This window comes from Lepidochelys olivacea, assembly GCF_965140295.1.
Source record: "Lepidochelys olivacea isolate rLepOli2 genome assembly, chromosome: 10".
NCBI lineage: Eukaryota > Metazoa > Chordata > Testudines > Cheloniidae > Lepidochelys > Lepidochelys olivacea.
The window spans coordinates 67,150,386-67,174,529 of NC_140420.1; the positions used below are offsets into that span (position 1 = coordinate 67,150,386).

The window sequence follows — 24,144 nt, forward strand, 5'->3', positions numbered from 1 at the left end:
TGCCTGATGGAGTTTCCAGCTAGTTATCCTCTGAAGTGGGAGGGGGCTTTTGAGGAGCAGGAAAAGGGCAAGAGGTACCATATCCCAACCTCACAAAACCAGGGGATCTTCAGGGAACCAGAATTTACATTAAGTCCCATTGATGGTAGACCCATGTAGAGATGGGGAAATTATTATTTTCTGAAATGGCCAGACAACCAAAAAATCAGTTGTTTCAGGTTGACCCAAAACAAAACAAAATTCAAAATATATGGTGATTAAGAGTCGAAAAAAGTGTTTGGGGTTGAAAAAAACATTTCATTTAGATTGAGAATTTTTTATACTTAACATTTTAATGAAATTGAAGGAAATTTAAAATGAAAAGTTTTTTCAAATCAAAATCAAATGGTTTCATTTCAAAAATGTAGAAACAGAACATTTTGATTTTTTCAGAGCATTTTTGAAAAGTACTTTTTCCTGCACAAAACAATTTGGTGAAATTGATACAAAGTCACAAAATGTTTTGGTTGACCCAAATCTGCACATTTTGCACACAAAAAATTGGTTGAAAAATTTCACCCAGCTCTAGACATCAACCCTCTTACTCCTCTGACCTCCTCAGCCATGGCAGTATGACTCTCTCCACTGGCCAGACACCCCAGACTCTCTCTCCCAGATGGGTGCAGGCATGGAGCCCACATTAATACAGCTTCAAGCAGCATTACTTAGGCACAGATATCTGCTTGAATATCAGTGGACTTTGGAGAGGAGCATACTGTGAAGAATAGCTCCCTCCTGAATAAATGCAACCTGGCCTCCATTCACCTCCACAGCCCCACTGATCTCAGTCCACAAAGAGTTTCAATAGAGGGACTGCCACAAGGTTCCAGAGGTGGGGGAAGAAAGAAGAATTGGCACTCTTCCTTCCTGCTTCACCCCTACGCAAAATCCAACCCCTCAGTCCGCAGAAGTGGGTATAACAAGTAGTTCCATATTAACTAAACTACATTAATTCACACAATAATATAATTCACCATTTATTTTGTATGTTCATTTTTTGCATTTAATTTGTATGGTGTTTCCTTGTGGTGTGTTTTAATATTTGGATGGTTAATTTTCATTTTGATACAAATGCTTTATTAAAAAGGGCTTTAAAATTATGTTTCATTGCTAATAGGTGTTTAGACTAGTTGAATTTTAATCCAACAAATATGAACAACATCTTCAATGGCAAAGAATCGATGTACAACTCTAATCCAAACTGGGTATTTGCCACTTCTCTACTAACGAGCAACGTTTTGTAATTGAGGGATATGAAAATTTAAAGGGAACTGCAAGTGTATTGTGGAAATTAAAATGGTAAAAAGAGTCTTAGCTACATTTTCCCCTTTCTGTAATCTAATTCCTTTTAAAATCATTTTAATAAATAAAACTGCCATCTTTACAATAGCACGTTAGCTTTTGTTGTTAAAAAAAATTGAGGTCAAATTGAAACAGGTATTCTTTGTTAGATTAGCAGATATAGCTCAGAAATCTGAGCAACTGATGAGCTAGCCGTTTTCTTTCTTTGTTAGTTCTTTGCTGAGGTGTGAAAAGACATAACTCAGGATGTATGTTTAGATTTAAAAAAAAAAAGTCTTGGAAATTGGAAGTCTGATATACAGTGTTTTGGGAATAGTTAACATTTATTGGCCAGACTATTGAGATAATAGTACCACAGCTGTAGGATTGCAAGGGTGGGGAGTTAGCCCTGGGGAAAAAAGAACTATTTTTCTTCAACATAAGCAACATTAGCGCCAGATCCAAAGCCCATGGAAATCAACAAGACTTGACTTTGCATTGACTTTGGAGTCAAGCTCTCTTTGTTTAGGAGACATTTTATACAAGAGCAGCATTCTCATGATTAGCTGAATATACATTTTTAGTAATTTTGTAAAATTTGGAAAAAGTATTGCAGTATAGTAAGCTGAACTGCATCATCACATGCTTCTTTAGAGCTCTCATTTCACAGGAGATTTACGCGAATGACCTGAATAACTAGTTTTACACAGGTTTCAGAGTAGCAGCCGTGTTAGTCTGTATTCGCAAAAAGAAAAGGAGGACTTGTGGCACCTTAGAGACTAACCAATTTATTAGAGCATAAGCTTTCGTGAGCTACAGCTCACTTCAAGCTGTAGCTCACGAAAGCTTATGCTCTAATAAATTGGTTAGTCTCTAAGGTGCCACAAGTCCTCCTTTAGTTTTACACAGTTCAGGTAGCTGTAAGTTTTCATACTTCTGTACTGTTACTCAGTGCCAAACCCAGGGACAGTACATATTAATAATGGCCAACCACACAAAAACTATTTTAAGTGCTGAGCCAAATTCTTCCCACACTTTACACTTGAGGAACTAGGGGTGGAGGATCCAGGTGGCGAGATGCGGCTAGTACCCTCGCAATCAAAATATTGGGGGAGCAGACAATGTGTGTTTCAACCACCACCACCCCCAGGTTTTTTGCCCTCACACTACCTCACAGAGGTGAGAGTGGGACCCAGAGGAAGGGCTGGAGCGGCCATGGTGGCAGCGCACAAGATCAGGATGGCAGGAAATAACACCTCTGCTCTACCCACCTTCCAGACACTCTGGCAAGACACTGGATCAGGGAGGGGCAGGAGCATGTGCACCGGCCGCCAGGGCGGGGGACAAGGCTCTAGCACCTGATCAAGTCTCAGTAGCTCCCTTCATTCCCCTTCCTACCCATCCCTCCCCCATTCACAGCAAGCTTCCACCTGCTGTGTGGAGCCTCCATACAATCCTGACTAGGTCCCATATAAATTTATCAAAACCTGCCATGTTACTGGATGTAGCCGGAACAACTAGTGCCTGAAGCACTTAAAGTTTGTTCTTGAACCAGAGACAGAACTGAAAAGTATTCTCAAACCAGACTGTCTATAACCCTGATAAACAGCAAGGCAATTCTTTGCACTTTTATATTGGAAAAATGTACGTCTCAAAGCACTTTACAAAAATGGATAAGCATTAATATGTCCAGTATCAGGGGGTAGCCGTGCTAGTCTGTATCCACAAAAAAAAACAACAAGGAGTCCGGTGGCACCTTAAAGGCTAAGATTTATTTGGGCATAAGCTTCCGTGGGTAAAAAACCATTTCTTCAGATCCATGGAGTGAAAATTACAGATGCAGGCATTATATAATGACACATGAAGCAAAGGGAGTTACCTCACAAGTGGAGAGCCAGTCCCTATTCAAGCCCAAAATTTGCTGGACTGGGAGTGGCTGGCTCATTACAAAAGCAGCTTTACCTCTCCTGGAATTGACACCTCCTCTTCTATTATTGGGAGTGGACTACATCCACCCTGATCGAATTGGCCCTGTCAACACTGGTTCTCCACTTGTGAGGTAACTGAGATGCATTGGTGTAAGAATGGGTGGAGAATCAGGCACACTGGTGAAGTCACCTTGTATTTACGTAGGCTTGTGGAAGAATAAACTCAAGTCTTTGCTCTTAGGTTGGTTGCAACATGTCAGAGGTAGTTTATTCTCAAGCAATTGCAAAAGGGGGAGAGTACACAATGGCAGGTCTCCCAAAAGATAAACAATTAAGGCTAGCATTTATACCTTTTGTCACATCCAGTAATGATCAACAACTGCATTTTGTTTATACATATTCCTTCCTGATATCTTACTTTTCTCAGCAGTTCTTGCTATAGTCTGCGTTCCATTCTTATCTAACACAAGGTCAAAGCAACCTCTCTTACAGTTCTTTTCCACTCACCCAGGCCCTGCTTGGAAGTCTCGCGTTATTAGCCTGACTCTTGCTCTTCCTAGAAGAATAAGATGTCTGCGCTTTTTTCCACTTCCACACTCCCCCGTGTTGTGCTTCCAGCACAACTATCAATCTTAAACCTCCATTTTCATTAAACCTTGTATTGCAGACTCTGCATCAGATGCTTCAACCTCATGGGTTTTGATTGGACGCAATGACAATGCATGGTTAGTATGGACATGAAAACTGTTATTATTACGTCTTTTACAACAACAACATAATCCTAAACAACAATAAAAGCAGTAATATTCCCTTGGTAATAATATGATGGGGTTGTTATACAGTTTTAGTCACAAAGCACAGTACATCATTCTTAGTACATAAATAAAGAATTATACACTGGCAGGAACCAAAAAAAAAGCCAATGTTATGTGGTAACCAGGGTAAGCCAATGTGTGGCTTAGGTCAGACCTATGTGAGTTGAGGGGTTGTGGTGATGCCCTCAGATTAGAACACAGGTGTATTCAGTCCGGACGGAGGAGTTGTGGTGATGCCCTCAGGGTTAAAAAAAAGACAACCAAAAACAAAATAAAAAACTGATGCATTGTGGTATGAAGGAACAGAGGCCTTGGGTGTGAGAGAGGGTGAATGAGGGTCACAGGAAGACACCCAGAGCTCTCTGCGAAGCCCACAAGCTCGTGACTGGAGATGTCTCTAATGCAAGCCCTGTGACCGCACCTAGCGGACTAGTAAAAGGTCCTGACCAAGGCAGGCTGACTGCATGGCATGACTGGGAAGGGGCCTGTCTGAGTCTAGGGTTGTGTGACCCTATCCTTTTCCTGTCCTCAGACAGTCCATGTCCGTTTTCTTGACATCTTTCCTCCCTCTCTCCTCCCCACCTGAAGGCAGGTTATGAGCCACTGACTGGTCTGACCATCTCACCGAAAGAAATCGGAGTAAGTGGTGTTGTTCTCTCTGAGACAAGACGACGCTCTTTGCAAAAGGGGGGTAGGAAGGTCGTGGACATCCTCGATAAACCTTTCCTGTGTAAGTGACCCGAGTGGAAAATAGGAGGTGGTGTGATAATTTTAGCTTCATGAGCCGCTACCTCAGCGGACAGGGCACTCCTGTGTGATTGGAAAATGGGTGGGGGTCAGTTTAAGACTGTTCCTGTGCCACTGAAGGGCACACCTGCTTATTATATGTATGTGTATTATAGTTCTAGGATTTGTAGGGATTTAGAAAATTGGAATTTTTACACACGTGATGATCCATCTAAACAATTCCCACTAGAAGGTACCTTCAATTTAGATAAAATCATACACCTCAGAGAAAGCCATAAAGAGACTCCATGAGTCTCGAGTGTGGAGTCTGAAGGACTCCCAGGCAAAATTAAAACTCAAATGCAGGATTTAAAATGAAATGTAAAGCATCTGGATGCCTCCCTACCCAAACTATTTTGTTAACCCCTTCGACTTCTTTATATTCCCAATAAGTTAAGGCTGAAGTCAAGGAGAGAAAGGAATGGGTTAATTTGAAAAGTTAGCTTGGCCTAGAGATAAGGAGAAAGCTGCTTTGCGTTCAAGGTCAAGAATCGACACAGACCATGCCAAGCACAAAAACACTGCTTTCAGCCCCAGCTGGCTGTGAAGAAAATATAGACAGAGGTAAAACAAAGGCAAATAAGTTGCAGGACTGAGATTACATTTGTGAAGGTTGGCCACCTGGTGAGACCCAACAGTCTGCCTTTGCAACCCTGGACCCGGTGTGGTTTGGGGATGCTGAAGAAGCCACAGGCAGCCGGCCTGGACTGAAATACCTCCCAAGAGCAGAAGCAAGTTGGAAATTTTTACAGCGTATCTCTGGACAGTCTGTGCACAGAATAACCTCCCATCCGTCTCTCTGTCTCTCCTACCCCCCGGGCCTGGCAAGCCCAGGAAGCATGTTTGTGAGTATAAAAGGGGGTCAAGGTTTAACATTAACGTTTTTTCTTCCCTTGAGTGATGAGGGAGCATTCCCAATATTCTTTGCTGTTATTTCATTAATTAATGCTTTAAATTCAGTTACATGGTGTGTTGTCTTCATCTCCGCCCTACGATCCTGTGGTCTTAGCCTGATCAACTAAGGCACAGGCAGATTGGTAATGAAAATCTGTCACAGTTTTAGTGGAAAATTGAGGAGTGGGAGAACCCTGCAGAGTGCACACCATCTATCTATTTTGCCCTTGATATTTCACATTTGCTTTGTTTGGCACAGTTGGTATTACATGTTAAGAATTGCATGATTAAAGGTGAGCCCCACTCTCAGCCACAGTAGGTCTGAGAACCAGATAAGGGTTTAGCATTCTTCTCTCCACCCCAGTCGGTGGTGATAGAGTGCAAATGGGTGTACTCCTGGTTGTAGAAGTCCAGGATGATGGAGGGGAGGACTCGGGGAGTCTCGCTCCATGCATATAATCCTTGGTGCATACGACCTTAGCCGTAGCATGCCTGGGGTACAAATAGGAGTTGGGGATAAGGAAAGACGTGCAACTGACAGCTAGAATTGAGCAATTAAAAGCATAGATTATGAACAGGCAGCAACCAAACCTACACCCAGGACAAGTTGCAAGCCTTGAGACAGGACTTCCAGGCAGAAAAAGCGGAACACACCCACCTGGAAGCACTGACTAACTACCAGTCCTTCAGAGACTTGTCAAAATGTAACCATTTGTGCTCAGCATACACTGTAACATTGTAAGGAGAGTGTCAAGGTTCCTCCCCCACTCTGAACTCTAGGGTACAGATGTGGGGACCTGCATGAAAAACCTCCTAAGCTTATCTTTACCAGCTTAGGTCAAAACTTCCCCAAGGTACAAAATATTCCACCCTTTGTCCTTGGATTGGTTGCTACCACCACCAAACTAATACTGGTTACTGGGGAAGAGATGTTTGGACGCGTCCTTCCCCCCAAAATACTTCCCAAAACCTTGCACCCCACTTCCTGGACAAGGTTTGGTAAAAAGCCTCACCAATTGGCTTAGGTGACTACAGACCCAGACCCTTGGATCTTAAGAACAATCCTCCCAACACTTGCACCCCCCCCTTTTCCTGGGAAATGTTGGATAAAAAGCCTCACCAATTTGCATAGGTGACCACAGACCCAAACCCTTGGATCTGAGAACAATGAAAAAGCATTCAGTTTCTTACAAGAAGACTTTTAATAAAAATAGAAGTAAATAGAAATGAAGAAATCCCCCCTGCAAAATCAGGATGGTAGATATCTTACAGGGTAATTAGATTAAAAAAACATAGAGAATCCCTCTAGGCAAAACCTTAAGTTACAAAAAAGATACACAGACAGAAATAGTTATTCTATTCAGCACAATTCTTTCTCAGCCATTTAAAGAAATCATAATCTAACACATACCTAGCTAGATTACTTACTAAAAGTTCTAAGACTCCATTCCTGTTCTGTCCCCGGTAAAGACCAGCATATAGACAGACACACAGACCCCTTGTTTCTCTCCCTCCTCCCAGTTTTTGAAAGTATCTTGTCTCCTCATTGGTCATTTTGGTCAGGTGCCAGCGAGGTTACCTTTAGCTTCTTAACCCTTTACAGGTGAGAGGAGCTTTCCCCTGGCCAGGAAAGATTTCAAAGGGGTTTACCCTTCCCTTTATATTTATGACAGAGAGTGATCACTTTATATAAGCTATTACCAGCAGGAGAGTGGGGTGGGGGGAGAGAAAACCTTTTGTAGTGATAAACACCCATTTTTTCCATGATTTGTGTGTATAAAAACATCTTCTGTATTTTCCACAGTATGCATCCGATGAAGTGAGCTATAGCTCACGAAAGCTTATGCTCAAATAAATTTGTTCGTCTCTAATGTGCCACAAGTACTCCTTTTCTTTTTGCGAATACAGACTAACACGGCTGTTACTCTGAAACCTGTAACAGCAGTGTGTCTGCCATAAGAGGAAACTGGATAGTTAAAACGCCAATTGGCCGTGCGTTCTGTCCAGGTGACAAGCCTCACGGGGTAGGACTCGGGTAGCCCTAGTGACTGAGAATGTTTAAAAGAAGAGACTTGGAGGGGTGGGGGCTAGTTGAGAAGTCCACCCTCCTTGCTAATTGGTAGTGGGACAAGTTGGTGCCCATGGAAAGAACCGATCAGCAAGAAAAAAAAAGGATCAGGCCCAGGCAGGCAACAGATAGAGAGATTTGGAAACTCTGAGGGCATGGTGGAAACAGGAAAGAAAGAGAGGGTTTAAGTGCAGCCATTTTAATTTGTTAGAAACAGAGCAATTGTTATGCTAAGTCTTAGCCTAATAGCGTGGGACCTGTAGAAGCAGGGCTCAAGTCAGAAGCAGGTGGGAAAACAGCAGCGCAAAGTCAGTGTGACCTTGCCTTGAGATAACAATGTTTTGAGAAGTGAAAGTGAGAAAATGCTGGATTAGACAGGATATAATATAAACAAAATGTGCATGTTTTCAATTAATGCATGCCACAGAAGAGTATAAATGCTTGTGTGATATTGCTTGTATTTTGGAGAAACTGAGACAGCTCTCTGTCAGCTGTATTCTTCCCTTGCAATTACTCGAATAAAGTTGTCTCTGATTTTGTTGCTTCCAACCTAAGAGTGAAGACTGTTTTCTTCCACAGGCTTGCCTAAAGCAAAATAGCCTAGATAATATCATAAATACACAAGAAGTACAAATAGGACTCTGCAAGTGGATCAATGGACTTCAAATCCTTTGGAACTTTTAAAGAATAGATTTCTGTGGAATAGGACTTCCATGTTTCCAGGTCAGACTGTTTTTTTTTTAAACATGTTTTTCTAATTTCTATTCAAGCTCTCATCCCAGAATAGCTAAAAATATTCTGCTAGTTAGTTAACAAGGATGACAGTGAAAATATTGTTTGGTCACCCAATTGAGATGAATGGGGCAGTTCTTCAGACCTATTTTTCTGCCCATCTATAGATGCAATGAGACAGCATTGCATCAGTTCATATTCTGAAACTTACTTTTATAAATTTGAAAGGCAAGATGCTGTCTTGTTTTTAAATGAATGCTTATTTAATGAAGAAACTGATGAGCCCATCAGAGATGTTCTGGTGTGGCATGCTGGTCAATATCCACTTATATCACCCCATACCTATTTCCTCCGCCCACCTTCTTTCCGAAAGTTCTCTGCATCAAAATTAGGCACATTCATTGCATTTTTAAATTGTTCATGTTTATATAATTTACCTTTAGCATACCTGTTGCAAATTATGCCACTTCAGTGATACTGTAATAAATTCTGTAGTGGGAGCTTGCATAGTTACAAAATGGCATAAGTAAACTGAGAAATTAAAGAATGATCCCTCACCACATGGGGGTGAGAAGAGGAAAGATGTAAGAGAATATACAGTAAATACAGCAAATTAAATGATGTGTGGGTTTTGGAATCCCCCCAGCATACCACCTTCCAGGCTTGTTAAGAAGATTTCAAGGTCTATCCATAGTTTACACTGAAAATATATGCGCTTTTTTTTAAAAAAAAAAATTCTTGTTTTCTAAGGTTTTAGTTTACAAATTCCTTAAACCACAGTATTTACCTTCTTCCCTCTTGTTCAAATTACAAGATATGAAAAAAAAAAGTACTATTAGTTTCTCTGAAGTAGCAAACTGAATTGTCCAGTGGGGCATGTTCTCAGACCAAAATCTTGTACATTTAAACAGAGAAAACTTTCAGAAACAATTATCTAAATATAACAAACAATAACGTTTGGATAAGTTTATTGCCTGCTTTCGGTGACTCAGTGCTCTGACTGAATTACAACACAGAGTCACTGAAAAGAAATCCTCTGCTTTTAAGTGAGTTTATACACATGAACAGATTACTCATTTCAAGATTGGAATCTTTCACATTGTATCTGAGGCACTTGTTCAGTCATTTTAGCCATTTAAATCATACCTCCGTGTTTATCTGCTACAAGGACATTTCTGCACACTTCAAGTTTTATTCTACAGCTAACAGCAAAGCTTATTATCTTCACATTTTAAAAAACGTTGCCCCCTTTCTTACATTTATGAATATTTTTGGTTATCCATATTATTTGTACAAGATCCTATTTTGCCACTACAGCATGAAAATCAATTAACTACATTTAAAACCATTAAACTGAATAATAATACTTTGCACATCAGAAGATCTCAAAGCACTTCATGAACGTGTGTTACTGAACTAAAAGGCTTTTTTAAAAAAAAATAGTCTTAAAATGTAACAACCAACAACAGAGAAAGACTCGTATCCTGGGAGCAACAGGGCAACAACCACACTGCACATACATTTTAATTACGAACTCTCATCCGAAGGCCTCGAGAACCTTAACCAATATAACTAACAAGACAGGAACCAAAAAGAAACCACGACTCAAGACAAGTCCTAAAACTAGTGTAAACGCCCCCGAACCAGGTTAAATCCACCAGCCATCCAACAGCCGGAAATTAATCTTTGCTGCGCTACTTACGCCACAACCACCAAACCCCGAAGCCAGAGCGCACAAAGTACTCGGGACCTGCTCGTGCTCCATCCAGCCCCCCTCAGTCTCCCACTGCTGGGCTCCTCCGCTCGCTCTGGCGTTTGCCGAGCTGCGCCTTTCCCCGCTCGTTCAGCGGGCACCCGAGTCCCGTCCGAGCCGGGCAAGCTCCCCTAGCCCTCGCTCCTCTCCAGCCCCGTGGGTGCAAACGGCACTGTCCGTGGCAGAGCCGGGCTCCATCCCTGGCGAGCCCCCTCCAGCTGCCCAGTGCCGTGGAGTGACTCAGCCCCCCAGTTGGAGAGGAGCTCGGAACAGCGCTGCCCCCGGGTTAGCCGGGCAGGGGGGCTGCTCGGAGCCAGGCGCAGGAGCCCCGGATACAAACTGCCCGAGGCTGTACAGCGCCCCGCGGCACCCGGGAGCGGGGTCTGGCCGCGCCCCGGGCTGCAAGTTCAACACGCCCCCAGCCGAGCCCCAAGCGGCTCGCTAGAGACCCGCCGGCGAAGCGGCGGCAGCTGGGGAGAGCCCGACCTGAGCCCCCGAGGCGGGAGGGAAGGCAGTGGCCGTGGGCTCCCGGGGACACTCACCCCATTTCTCGGTACTTGTCCCCAGCTGCGCCCGCAGCCTGCAGCCCCGCCGGGCCCCCGGGGTTCTCGCCTCTGTCCCCGGCGGGCGCGGGGCGAGTCCCAACTTCGCACATGCGGCCGCCGGCTGCTAGCGCGCTCAGCTCCTGCGCATCCCGGGCCGGCCCCGCCGGCGGCGGCGGCAGCAGCAACTCTCCCGAGAGCCGGGCGGGCGGGCGGCGGCGGCTTCTCCCTGTGCCCGCTCGGCGGCGGCAGCCGTCCTGCTCCTCCTCCTCCTCCTCCTCCTCCCCTTACATAACCTCCTCTCCCAGCGGCGGGGGCAGCCACCAGCCTCCCGCAGACCCCGCGCCGGGCAGGAGGCGGGAGCTGGGGGGTTCTCCCGGGAGCTCCCTCGCACCGCGGAGCCAGGGAAGGCGGCGGCGAGTCCCCACCTGCTTCGCGCAGCCGCCTCCCACTGGCGGGGCCACACGCTGCTGCCCATGCTGCCCGCGCTCCCCCGGCAAAAGCGGCCGGGCAGGGCGCCTTCCCCGGGACTCGGCAGGACTCCCCCTCCCCTCAGGCGCCCCCTGCCGCCAAACATGCCCCTCCCCTGAGTCCTCACCCTGCCCGCTTGGTGCCTGGCGGATGTGGGCTTGGACCAAAGGAAACGGGGGCAAATCGACTCCAGAGCCGAACTTTGTGGGGGGAGCCCAGGCGGAGATCCGCCTAGGCCCATCCGTGGCCCCAGCACCCCAAGACTCTGGGTGAGATCCACTCTGCAGCCCTACGCGCCAGCTCCGCCATATGAGCCAACCCCGATCTCTGACCCCAGGGTTTGGAGCCTCCGCGAATGCCACCTGCTCCCACACTCACACACCCTCGGATCCGTGCACCCCAACGTTTGGGAACGGTCCCCTCTGGTTCTGAACGTTGCGGCCTTTCCACGAACTGTCCCAACAGACACACCAAACTCCTGCAACCAAACACCACAGATTTTGGGGACGTTTCAGCTCCATCTCTAAGCAGGCAGGTTGGTCTCTAAATTCAGGGAATGTGGTTTGAGCTGTGAAGACTATTCTCACAGATGGGGAAGCTAAAGTACATATAGGCTAAGTGCTTATTAATTAGTCAGTGAGTGACAAGAGCTGATATCATGGTCCAAATTGATCCTTCATGATCCTTCATCCAATTGCACTTATTTCCACTTGGCTCCAGGTTTCTGGAGTCCCACTAACAGTGATGACTCCCAGTCTTTCTGAGTTTTGCACAGCTCTAGCTGTGTCAATCCCTTCCTCTCTATATTTGTCCTTTCAGAGTGCTACTGTTGTGAGTTTGACTGTCATTTCATAATATAGTCTGATGAAATTGTGCCAAACTGTCATCAAGATGCAAAATCACAATATGATGATCTTTTGCAGGCCCTGAAACAGCTTTGGGATGGCTTGTGAGACACACAATCACCTTGTTAAAATCAAGACAGTCCCAAAAATACACAACCCTGCTTGAATTACCATTTACTAATTATATTATGCTAGATACTTTAATTACCTGTGTCTGTCTTTCTGTGACCATAATGTGACTTCTGTTCTCCAGTACTTGCCTCCCCATCACCACATAAACACACTACTGTCTATGAATTCCATAAATATATGTTCACTTTGCAAATGTAAGTTTGCAAATATGTTCTGAAGCTAATTTTCTCTGTTTATCCCACTTCCATTTTTTGTTACTGTGTTCCACACATACATTGTTGTTATGCTGGGGAAACAATGTGACAATTGGGTTTTAACTTCCCCTCTCATTCAAAATTACAATTGATTGGACAACTTAGATATACACCGTTGTCAAGAATGACTACCTTCAACATTTTATTACTGAACATTAATTTATATTTTTTTTAAAAAAAAAAACCCAAAATCTAAAGATTGGAGCTGTGGATAAATTATTTAAATTTACTTGGTTTGGTACTCTGTATGATAGCTGTATTGTAAATGCCGATCTGGCATTAACTAGAAACCAAGAAAAGAAGAAAAATTTAGCCAATGACATAAGGAACAATGTCTCAACTGTACAAAACAAGGCTGACATTCCATCTAGGGGTACTAGTGATATCATAAACCACTCAAGTGAAACTTGAGTCATTTATTAATGTCATTAAAACCCTGTGATGGAATTACAGCCGTATAAGCCTCTTTCTAAGACGTTTCCAGCATTCAAAAAAATGGAAAAGGACATTTTAAAAAAATTTAAGAGCAAATTTTAAAAATGTCATGAAGATAAGCAGCTGTATCATTCTAAACTTCAGGATGGCTGTACTCCAAAGGATTTTCTCACTGTCATGAGATTTGTTATAATGACAGCCAAATGTACTACTGTAGATTTTAAATTGTGTTTTACCAGTTTGCAAGGGCCAGATACTAAACTTGCTTGAAGGAGATTTAATAGGAAAGCCATACACCTCTTTATTTGACAGCTAAAGCCTAAAAACGTCCTATCTCCTTTTCTGCACTCTCTCTTTTTCTCTTCATTCCCAATCTCAGATTAAAAGAAACCCTCTAGTTCCTCCTGGGTAATCAAGAAGACAGTATTAGACTTTTTAAATTCATCTTGGTATTCAGCTTTCACCACAGTTCAAGGTTAGGTTTGAGATTCTTGTCTCACAATTTATTTTTTAAACCTTCAACTCATATCCCTCCTGCCCTGAACAATCCTGCAGATGATAGAAGCAATGCAGTCATACACCCTCCCTATTCAAAGAGTTTGTTTCAGTGAACAGTTACACTTCATGGGCTACTGATATAAGTGGCTTAATGGGAACTTTTACTGATTTCCAATGGAATTCAGATTTATTAAAGTAGAGTAAGGCTTTACGTGTTTCACTATTAAATGGAAACTGGAATTGCATTTGTCTTAATGTAAAATTATCACCTTTTCTAACCTGTCATCTAATACAATATAAGGTGTGAAGCTGGTACTACTGCACTACAGTAAAAAATGTAAAGGCCACACAAACAAATTTAGCAAAGGGATGGGTGTGACAATATAACTGACTGGTGAGTGTGTGTTACAGGTGCCAATCTGTAGAGAATTCCTGATGTGTTAGCCAAAAGGGCAACCACTGCCAGGCCCTCTCAGAGGTCCAGAGAGGCTTGGGCCATTTCCAGCTTTTGAGGGCCCAGCCATAATAAAAATAAAAAATGACGACACATGAAAACAAAATAAGGCACCAAAAAAAGAGTGAGTCATAATTTGAATATTTTTTATTTAAAAAATGCTTTTCTAGCCTTTTTCTGTGCAAATGCACTAATTATTGAGGAAAAATCTAGCTTTCGTGCAATATCACAGTTGATTTTAAGCATTGCGAGCCCATTCAAATGCTCTTGTCCCATAGTTGAAGGGTGATAGTTCTTCACTTGCTTCAACACATTGAAGGTGCGTTCACCTGAAGCCACTGATGCAGGCACACTGACAAAAATACACAACATGTAGCCAACCATATTTGAAATGTTCTGCTGTAAATAAGTAGCTTATCCACACTTGAAATGCTCTACTGTAAATAAGTAGCCTATTTACACCTGAAATGTTCTAAAGTAAATATGTAGCCTATCCACACTTGAAATATTCTACTGTAAATAAGTAGCTTATCTACACTTGAAATCTTCTACTGTATATATGTACATAAATGCTGAATGGTACACAAATGCTGGAAAGACTTAAAACAAATTAAGAACACAAAATGAAACAGTCAGACTAGTTATTATCCTTATCACTGAATCAAACCTCAAGCACACAAGGTATAATATAACAGGCTGAGCTGAAGACAAAGGGATGACATATACATAGTAAACACAGACACAGATACAGACAGAGGGATAACGTCCAAAAAATTCAAATTTGTGTGTCCTCACGAAACTCACCGTACAAGAGTTCCTCACAAATTTTCACCTTGCATCTGGGCCTATAGACTATGAAAGCCGATGTTGATGGTCAAGCTACCAACCTAGGGCTCAACCTACCAACCAGTCACCTCTTTTAGCTACCATATGAAGATAATAATGAGGAATTCTCACACATAAATAATTCCTTAATCAACTAGATGCAAAACTATAAAGACACGAAAACATAACAATTCTCTACCTTTCAACACACACTTGATCCAGCACCAGCCACTAGTAGTGGTTTGTTTATATAATCAGCTGATCTGAGAGGACACGGTCTAATCTTGTGTTCATCACGGTCTAATCTTGTGCCATCAGAACCAATATATTTTTATTAATAGTTATGAACATTTTTAACTCTTGAATATGGCAAAATCTATATCAGTTAACAAAAACATTATGTCTTTTACCAAATCACATCTCTTATTTGCTTAAATTTGCAGCTCTAAGATGAGAGAGCGTGTCACATTTTGGTCCGATAGGGATGCACATAAAAACAACTTGCGAAACTTATCAAATGCCAAATAATTAACAAGTGTCTAAATTTGAGGCCCCCTTTGAGCTTGAGGCCCAGGCCAAATGGCCCTCCTGTCCCCCCGGCCCCGATTGGCCCTGGCCATTACAAGTCATCATAATGGTAGCAAGTGTACTGTATATTACTGGGTTTGAGGAGACCTCCCCCACTATGAAGCTTTATTTGTGGTAAGAGTTCAGACCCCTCTTTTGGAAGAAATATAAAACTGTGGTTCTGACTTTTCAAAGGTCCGATGACACATATTGCTTGAGAGGGGAAATTAACTCCAGCATTCTGGCCAAATTTAAGTTTGGGATATTGCATTATCTTTCCCTGAAATTCTTTCTGTCATTCTAATTGGATAAAATATTCTTGCTTTCCTGTCCTAAACTGTCATATTGTAATTTTGCCCTGTAAAACACACAGAGTGAAATCCTGGCTCTATTGAAGTAAATGGCAAAACTCCCATTTATTTCAGTGGGGCTTGGATTTCACCTGAAATGTTTAACCCAGAGGTGGCTACATTTCAGTGCTGAATTAAATAATTTCTCTATATAGGGCCCAATCCTGCATCCCTTTACTCATCTGAATAGTCCTTAACTACATGAAGTTCCATTGACAAATTGCTTTCATGAGTAAAGACTACTCACATGAGGAGGAGTCTGCAGAATTGGGCCCATAGTTCTTAAAGCACTTTGGGATCTCTTGGAATAAGGACTATAAATCTGCTGTCATAATTAATTAGTTCCTCAGCTTTCACATAGGACACAAAATTTCTCTTCTGATACAGCTCCTATACAGGATGGAGATAATTCAGTCATGATATATTATTCATAAGAGTGTCCTTTACTACTGTGGCAAGATTCAAGAAAACTCCAAGTGCTGAAAAGTGGAGAAGCCCCCTGCACTATCCAACCTGTGAAACAAATTCATTCTATCAGTGTATCAGTGTATCTGCAAATGGAAAGTAAAGTAACTATTGTTCCTGGGAGCCTGTAAAATATATTATTCCTGATTCCTGTAAACCAAGATAAATATGTCCTTCGCACAAGACTGTCCTAGCAAAAATAAGTATATGTAGTCAGTCTGCATTCCACAGAGCTCAAAGATGGCTCATCCCTTCCTACCTCTCTTTGTTTTACTCTCCTTTTTGTTTAGCTTTCGCTATTGCCATATTTTACTGTTTTGCTTTATTTTATTTTACTTCACATGTATATTTTTATGCCATAAAAGGTGCTGTTAAGACTTTTTAATCTATTTATGTATTTGTTTGGTGACAAATGTTCTCATTATTTCCCAAGATAAACAACTTAATATTACATAAAATATTGTGTGCTTTCACTTTTTTTAAAAACTATAGAGTTATAAGATTTGTATTTTTCAACATGTCAAGAGCCATGCCTTTTCTGATTTTTTGTGATGACAAATAACCAACTTTATTTATGATGTATAAATATGGCCTGAAAGATTTAGTCAAAAAGGTTTTGGTGAGGAGTTCTTGTGTTTTATGTCAGAAACTGAGTTCTTGTCTCCCCTAGAAGATTCTTTGGTGACTGGAGAACAAGTTAAATTACTACATCACAAGAAACAAAAGACTGAAAGCTAAGCAACTGAGAAAGAAAAGGATTTTAAATCATATAGTTTTAAACACTTTGGTTTATGATTGGTTTTGTTAATATTTATTTAATCCAATGACTAATAAATATTTTGGACAAAGGATGTATTTGTTAAAGATTCAACAGTCTTGTCCTTTCAATTAAAACGTCAGAGCTCACACTAAACAGCTGAGACCTTCAATGAGTCCTATAGCAAAAGCAGAGAAAACCAGACCTGACATCCCGGAGATTTCTAAGGTAAAAACAAGCAGGAAAAAAACCACCCCACTTTAAAAAACAAACCAATTATTCAGGCCTACTATAAAAGGAAAATAAAATAAAAAAATAAATAAATAAAAACCCTGTTTCTTAAAAGCCCTTTGCAGGTCATCCTTAAAAGAGCAAATTAAAGACTAATTGTGTTGTGAAATTTAATCTAATCTTTTTTTGTCAGAGTTCAGGGACCCTGGAGTAGAGATTGATTATTAATTGAGGAGATTCTTTCATTATTCTTCAGATCTTATCTTTTGTATAAAATCATCTGGCACCAGGCGTTTCCTGATTCAGAGTGCTACCACAAAGTGGTTTCCAGCTCTGTTCAAAAGATAATGTTGGAAAATGTACAAATATGCAAATATCAGCTCAAAGCAGTTTTATGTAAATATAAAGAACTACGGTCACCCCCTGGGGCCCTATGCATTTGCAGTGAAGGAAAATCTATGACCAAAAAAAAGTGAGCTCTTCAAAACAAAAAAAGACACACACACACACACATAAAATAATCCAGTAAAGCCAGAATAATGCCAGATTGTCCAACACAGGTCTTTAAACCCTAGAGTGAAACTACACAGTACAGTGTTAGAGACTGCCAAAATATCTAATAATTCTAGTATAGTCAGAGAGCAGCTGTCAGCATTAATAAACAATTCAATACAGGTCTTCCAGGCATTCTCCATACTTTGGCCTGAAAGAAATCCAGACTAAATCATATCATAGAGTACATGCTGAACCTAGTAAGTCTGAAACTGGATTGCCACAATTTTCTCTACTGTTTTACTTTAAAAAAGATGCTACAGAAACGCCAGATACAATATTTTCAAATAGAGTTTTTATCGCTATGAAATGTATCCTCTTTTACGATAACATGAACATTGCTTAAGTTTTACTATTTGGACATTTGGGGAAGGTTGGGGGAAAAGGACCAGTTCTTCTGATCAAGATTCCTGACAAAATGAGAGCAAGCAAAGCATACTAAATGTGCAATATATCTACATATAAACAGTTCTACAATACACTGTTCCCCGTGCTGAAAAAATCAATAAAGAGCATTTTAAAAAGCGGTCCCCTACGTAGACAAAGCATTGTGCCCTGAACTTGACTGTCTCACTCTGCATGTGGTTTATGCTCATATGCCAGAGATGGGTGCACTACAGTACAGATAGATGAGGTCAGAGAGAGAGTTTCCGAGCTTCTTGTCAAGTCATTTCTTCTTGATAAGCTCTGTACAATGAAAAATTTGTTGTGTATCAATGTTACTGTTATGCTACTTTCCAAAGTCAGCAGAGAAGGCTGTTGGCATCTGAAAGTGAGTAGGCAAAACCAATAGGCAAAGACATGCTCTGAACCTATTTTTAAAGATACTATTGTATTTGACTCAAAAACAGGGGAGCCAATGCACTCCTGTCCTTGGCTATCCTGAGGAGCCTTCATGCAAGGGTAGTAATAAATATATTAGCTATCAAATTCAGCTCTTTGTTTGTTCAACATCTGAAGTATCATTTGAAAGTACATAGTGTTTACCAAATTACTTGGTCCATCTTCAGATGTTGCTCCCAGAGGATTTTGATTCAAGGGTTAGTCTGAGTGCTTTGCATTTGAAATGACTCATGCAGCTCCTATTATTTCTTTCGTAACACAGGAATTGCCATAATGCCTCAGATCCATGGTCCAATTAGTCCAGTATTCTGTCTCTGGCAGTGGCACCTTCAGAGGAAGGTGCAAAAAACACCACAGTAGGTAGATGTGGCATAATCTGCCTCCATGAATGTCTCATCCTAATCCCTAATCATCAGAGATTAATTTGAAACCTGATACGTGAGATCTAATAACCTTCTTCAAAAAATCATTCAGATTAACTATTATAACACTAGAGTTTTTGATCCATATAAATGTCCAGTTCCTCTTTGAATATTGCTAAATACTTGGTCTCAACAACATAATGTGGCAGTGAGTTCCACAGTCTAATCATATGTTGTATAAAGGTATTTCCTTTTACCAGTTTTGAATTTTCCACCTTTTAATTTAATTGAATGTCCCCTTGTTCTTGTGTGTTGAGAACAGAAGCTCCTCATCTATCTTCTCTATACCATTCATTATTTTATATTCTTTTATCATATCTCCACTTTACCCATAGTCTCCTTTCTGAGGTAAACAATCCCAACCTTTTCAATCTCTCTTCATATGAGAGATTGTCCATGCCCCTACTCATTCTTGTCACCCTTCTCTGAACTCTAATTCTGCAACATTCTTTTTGAGATAGGGTGACTAGTACTGCACACTGTATGTCAGATGAGGTTGCAACACTGATCTATGTAATGGCATTATAATATTATCCATATTATTCTCCATTTGTTCCTTATGCTTCCTAACATCTTGCTTGCTTTTTTGACAACTACTTCACGTTGAGCAGAGGTCTTTATTGAGCTGTCCACAAGGATGCCCAGGTACTTCTCCTGAGTTGATACACTTAATTCAGAACCCTGTAAGGTGTATGAGTAGTTCAATTTTTTCCTCCCGAACATGAATTATTTCACATTTTATATTTTCATGTGTCATTTTTAAGCTGTCAGCATTTTTATTCTAAGTTTATTTTGGTTACTTTATTTTCAAATCCACAGAAATAGCCCCTCCACCCCCACCCCCCAAAAAGGTTACAGTTAGCATTTTGAGTTCCATTCTGAGTCATCTCAATTGTATAATCATGTGACTCCATTTACTTTAGAGGAAGTATTTCTGATTTACACCAATATAAGTTAGGGCAGAGTTAGACACTAGCTCTTCAGCTGGTGTAGTATAGTTTTCTTTTTAACTTAGTTGAGATCACATTTTTGGCCCTGTCAGAACAAACTATATTATAAGTCAAAATCAAAATGTAACAGCCAATATATTCTGATGTTGTGTATTGTAAACAGACCCCTAGTATTGTGGAGTTACTGTGATGATGTCAGAGCCAGGGCTACAAATAGAATCATAGGACTGGACGGGACCTCAAGAAGTCATCTAGTCCAGTCCCCTGCACTCAAGGCAGGACTAAGTATTATCTAGACCATCCCTGACAGGTGTTTGTCTAACTTGCTCTTTAAAATCTCCAATGATGGAGATTCCACAACCTCCCTAGACAATTTATTCCAGTGCTTAACTACCCTGGTAGTTAGGAAGTTTTTCCTAATGTTAATGTCCAACATAAACTGCCCTTACTGCAAGAAGCCCATTGCTCTTGTCCTATCCTCAGAGGTTAAGGAGAACAATTTTTCTCCCTCCTCCTTGTAACAACCTTTTAAATACTTGAAAACTGTTATGTCCCCTCTCAGTCTTCTCTTCTCCAGACTAAACAAACTAAATTTTTTCAATCTTCCCTCATAGGTCATGTTTTCTAGACTTTTAATAATTTTCTTGCTCTTCTCTGAATTTTCTCCAATTTGTCCACGTTTCCTGAAATGTGGTGCCCAGAACTGGACACAATACTCCAGTTGAGGCCTAAGCAGCGTGGAGTGAAGTGGAGCGGAAGAATTACTTCTCATGTCATTGTTTACAACGCTCCTGCCAATACATCCCAGAATTATGTTTGCTTTTTTCGCAACAGAGCTACACTGTTCACTCACTCATTTTTAGCTTGTGATACACTATGACCCCCAGATCCCCTTCCACAGTACTCCACCTTAGGCAGGCATTTCCCATTTTGTATGTGTGCAACTGATTGTTTTTTCCTAAGTGGAGTACTTTGCATTTGTCTTTATTGAATTTCATCCTGTTTACTTCAGACCAATTCTCCAGTTTGTCCAGATCATTTTGAATTTTAATCCTATCCTCCAAAGCACTTGCACCCCTTCCCAGCTTGGTGTCATCTGCAAACTTTATAAGCGTACTCTCTATGCCATTATCTAAATCATTGATATTGATATTGAACAGAATCGGACCCAGAACCGATCCCTGAGGAACCCCACTTGATATGCTCTTCCAGCTTGACTCTGAACCACTGATAACTACTCTCTGGGAACAGTTTTCCACCAGCTATGCACCCACCTTATAGTAGCTCCATCTAGGTTGTATTTCCGTAGTTTGTTTATGAGGAGGTTCATGTGAGACTGTATCAAAAGCCTTACTGAAATAAAGACTTTAGTGAAGTCTTAAAGTCACAAAGACTTAGTGAAATAATGAGATAGAGAATACTATGGAAAGAGAAAGATGTTCACATTTTCGGTACAAGCAGCTTAATTTTCAAACACATGACTTTCAGGATCATTCATTTCAATAAAACATTTTTCTCACATGTAAATTTTCATGTAACTCAAATGTTTTTAATTCTCAGACCTCACCACCATCTGTAACTCAGTCTCTATTTCTTAAAAAATTGCAGACATCTGTTTAAATACCCATCTCTTTCATCACACAGAATTTTAGATTCAAAAACTAATCTCTAACATAATACCAAAGTTGGGTTACATTTCCAAGCAACCAAGAGAGACTGGCATTTAAAATTCTGTTGTGTTGGCTGCACTGGACTCCGTGCTGCATTAGGCATTGTCTAATTGATATCAAATATTAATATTTAATTAAATAGTCAAGTAATCTTTTAATTTTTTGTTAACATTGAGATGTTCAGAGAGAGTGATGGCCAAACCCCAGTTTCAGTCACGTTTTGGTCCACAGCTTTGAGCAGTCAGTCAGTTTTTTAAAGGCCATTAATTTGCTCAAGTGTACGCTACAGTACCTACTGGGTAAGGGGTCCAAAGTTACGCACTTTTATCCTCCAACACTCTTCAGATGGCTGCATTTGTGGGGATGATTTATATCACACACCCATGCTGGTGCAAAACATTTTCTGTTAGGTTCTCTCTGCAGGGTTTTTTTCCAGTTCTTCCACAAGTGGAGGTGGACTTTGACCCCACTTTCCTCCCTGCCTCCCTCACAGAAAAAGAATGGCATCCCCATGGATTCATTAAGGGCCAGAACCCTCTACCTCAAGGCCCTGTGCCTTTGTACTGGCTCCTGTAGCTATCTCCAGACTCTCTGGCAGTGGTAACATGTTTTTCCTTGTAGGCAGTGGCACCTGGAACCCTCCATTAAGGGACCAGTCTGTATCAACTCCTGAATGGATTCCCTGCAGGATTAGATGATGCATGCGAAGTGCCATGGGAAAATGAGATGATGACCAGGATTTTCAATGTTGGCTTTAAAAATCCATATTGAGACACCTGCCTGTTTTTCAAAGGTAGTCAGCACCCAACAGCTCAGATTAAAGTCAATGGGGATGTGACTGGACCCTCAGCATGAAAAGATGACTCTCCCCTCTTGGACAGTCTGAGAAGCCATTTTTGGCTTCTCAGACTGTCCAAGAGGGGAAAGTCATCAAGTTCGGGAATATCTGGAGGTTAATAGCCTCCATGCATAGGAATAACTCCTGTTTGTAAGGTTAAATACTGCCTTGGACATTAATACCCTCCATGCATAGGAATAACTCCTGTTTGTAAGGTTAAATACTGCCTTGGACGTTAATACCCTCCATGCAGAGGAATAACTCCTGTTTGTAAGGTTAAATACTGCCTTGGACATTAATACCCTCCATGCAGAGGAATAACTCCGATTTGTAAGGTTAAGTACTGCCTTACTATGGGATCCACGCTATTCACCATTCTTTGAAGAAGAGCTTGATTTTTGATTTTTCACAATCAAATAATAGAATACTTTACACTCGTCACCAACAGATAAGCACTCATTTTAAAAAATTATGTAGGGAACCATACATCTGACTTCCCTCTTCAACCTGCTGCTTCGCTAAATTTATGAACATAGTATCAAAAGAAGTTTTAGAGCCATCCTTTGATACTGAAGACAAAGATGCTATTCAGAGCACAAAACCTCAAAGTCCTTGCCTTAGATAGCTTCCTTGTTGAATTTTACCAAACATGTGTAGACAAAGAGAACTTCTTCCTATGTTCTAAATGGCCCTGATTACTGTCTTATTAAAGCCAGATGATCCTGCAAGATACGGCAAAAGTCTTGTCATGAAGGCTAGAAATTACTCTGCTTAATATCAGTCACCCTAACCAAGAGTGATTTGTCGACAACATATACAATTCAAGCACTTACCTCCAACCTCATTGCTCTGATGATTCTATACCAAGACTCTATTGACCCATTCATTAGTAAATCAGTTGATGCCGAAGAAGCACTCAATAAGGTGGGCTAGGATTTCCCTTTCTTTGGCTTGGAGAAATATGGGTTCACTACTTACTTTGAATCCTGTCTAAAACTATGTACAGGACCCAAGTCATCCATCAGAACAAGTAGCCTCTTCTCAAATATTTTTCCCCAAGCTGTGTCATGCAACAGAGGTGGTTTCTTCTTAGGTATACTTTATATTGCCCGAGTCCCTGCCTATGGCGCCTCATGCCCACCTATACATACATATAACATATACATATAACTGAAATAAAAATCCATCAGTGTGAACGCAGAACAATGATATCTGGTAAGATCGATCCCCTCACAATTTCTTTACAGGTATTTGAAGCAGTGTCAGGATTTAAAACTAATTGGGACAAATCTGATATTCCCCTAATTTCTAGGAGAATGCTGAAGTATATTTTTATTAGATGGGAATTCCAATGGCCTAATAACTAAGTCAGATATCTGGGAATCATAATACCTAGAAAAACAGACCTAATAATCAGTAGCTCCAGTTCATCTATTTATTGGGGGAGGAGTGGGACAGATTCCAGTCCCGTCAGGGACCCTTTTCTGGTCTCTGCAGATCCTGTCTCTCCCTCAGCTGGGGAGACTCCCCTCTCTCTTGCCCACATGGTGCACAAGCCAGTGCTACCAGGAGTCGAGTTCTCAGTGGACTCCCCTGCTCTCTGCTATACCAACAGAGGTGCCCCGTGTACCAAACTGTAATACCATTGTGACTGTCTGTCCTTCTGTCTGAACAGCATGAGAGGTCCTGGGTTCAAATCCCAAACAAGTCCTTGCAAAAGCCTGATTTTGTCCTCTACTTTTACATT

At 41.3% G+C, this 24,144-nt stretch overlaps 1 protein-coding gene and 1 long non-coding RNA gene across 4 annotated transcripts in view; one reads left to right on the plus strand and one right to left on the minus strand.

Moving 5' to 3' along the window:
- HOMER2 (homer scaffold protein 2) overlaps positions 1-11,356 on the minus strand; it is a 104,859-nt gene extending 93,503 nt beyond the window's left edge. The window contains exon 1 of one of the 2 annotated variants that reach the window (XM_084642185.1): positions 11,267-11,356. In XM_084642185.1, the coding sequence (XP_084498311.1) occupies positions 11,267-11,316 (50 nt within the window). In that variant the 5' untranslated portion in view covers positions 11,317-11,356. Of the gene's footprint in view, positions 1-10,838; positions 11,246-11,266 lie in introns of those variants that run through there. The other variant, XM_084642186.1, reaches the window with a different exon arrangement.
- LOC311527816 lies at positions 5,363-16,497 on the plus strand. 2 transcript variants are annotated; one of them, XR_014713455.1, is made up of 3 exons: positions 5,363-5,694; positions 8,391-8,534; positions 16,057-16,497. It is a non-coding gene; the product is annotated as an uncharacterized lncRNA (long non-coding RNA). The 2 variants fall into 2 exon arrangements; XR_014713456.1 differs by lacking the exon at positions 16,057-16,497 and adding an exon at positions 12,233-12,584.
- The last annotated feature ends 7,647 nt before the right edge of the window (positions 16,498-24,144 follow it).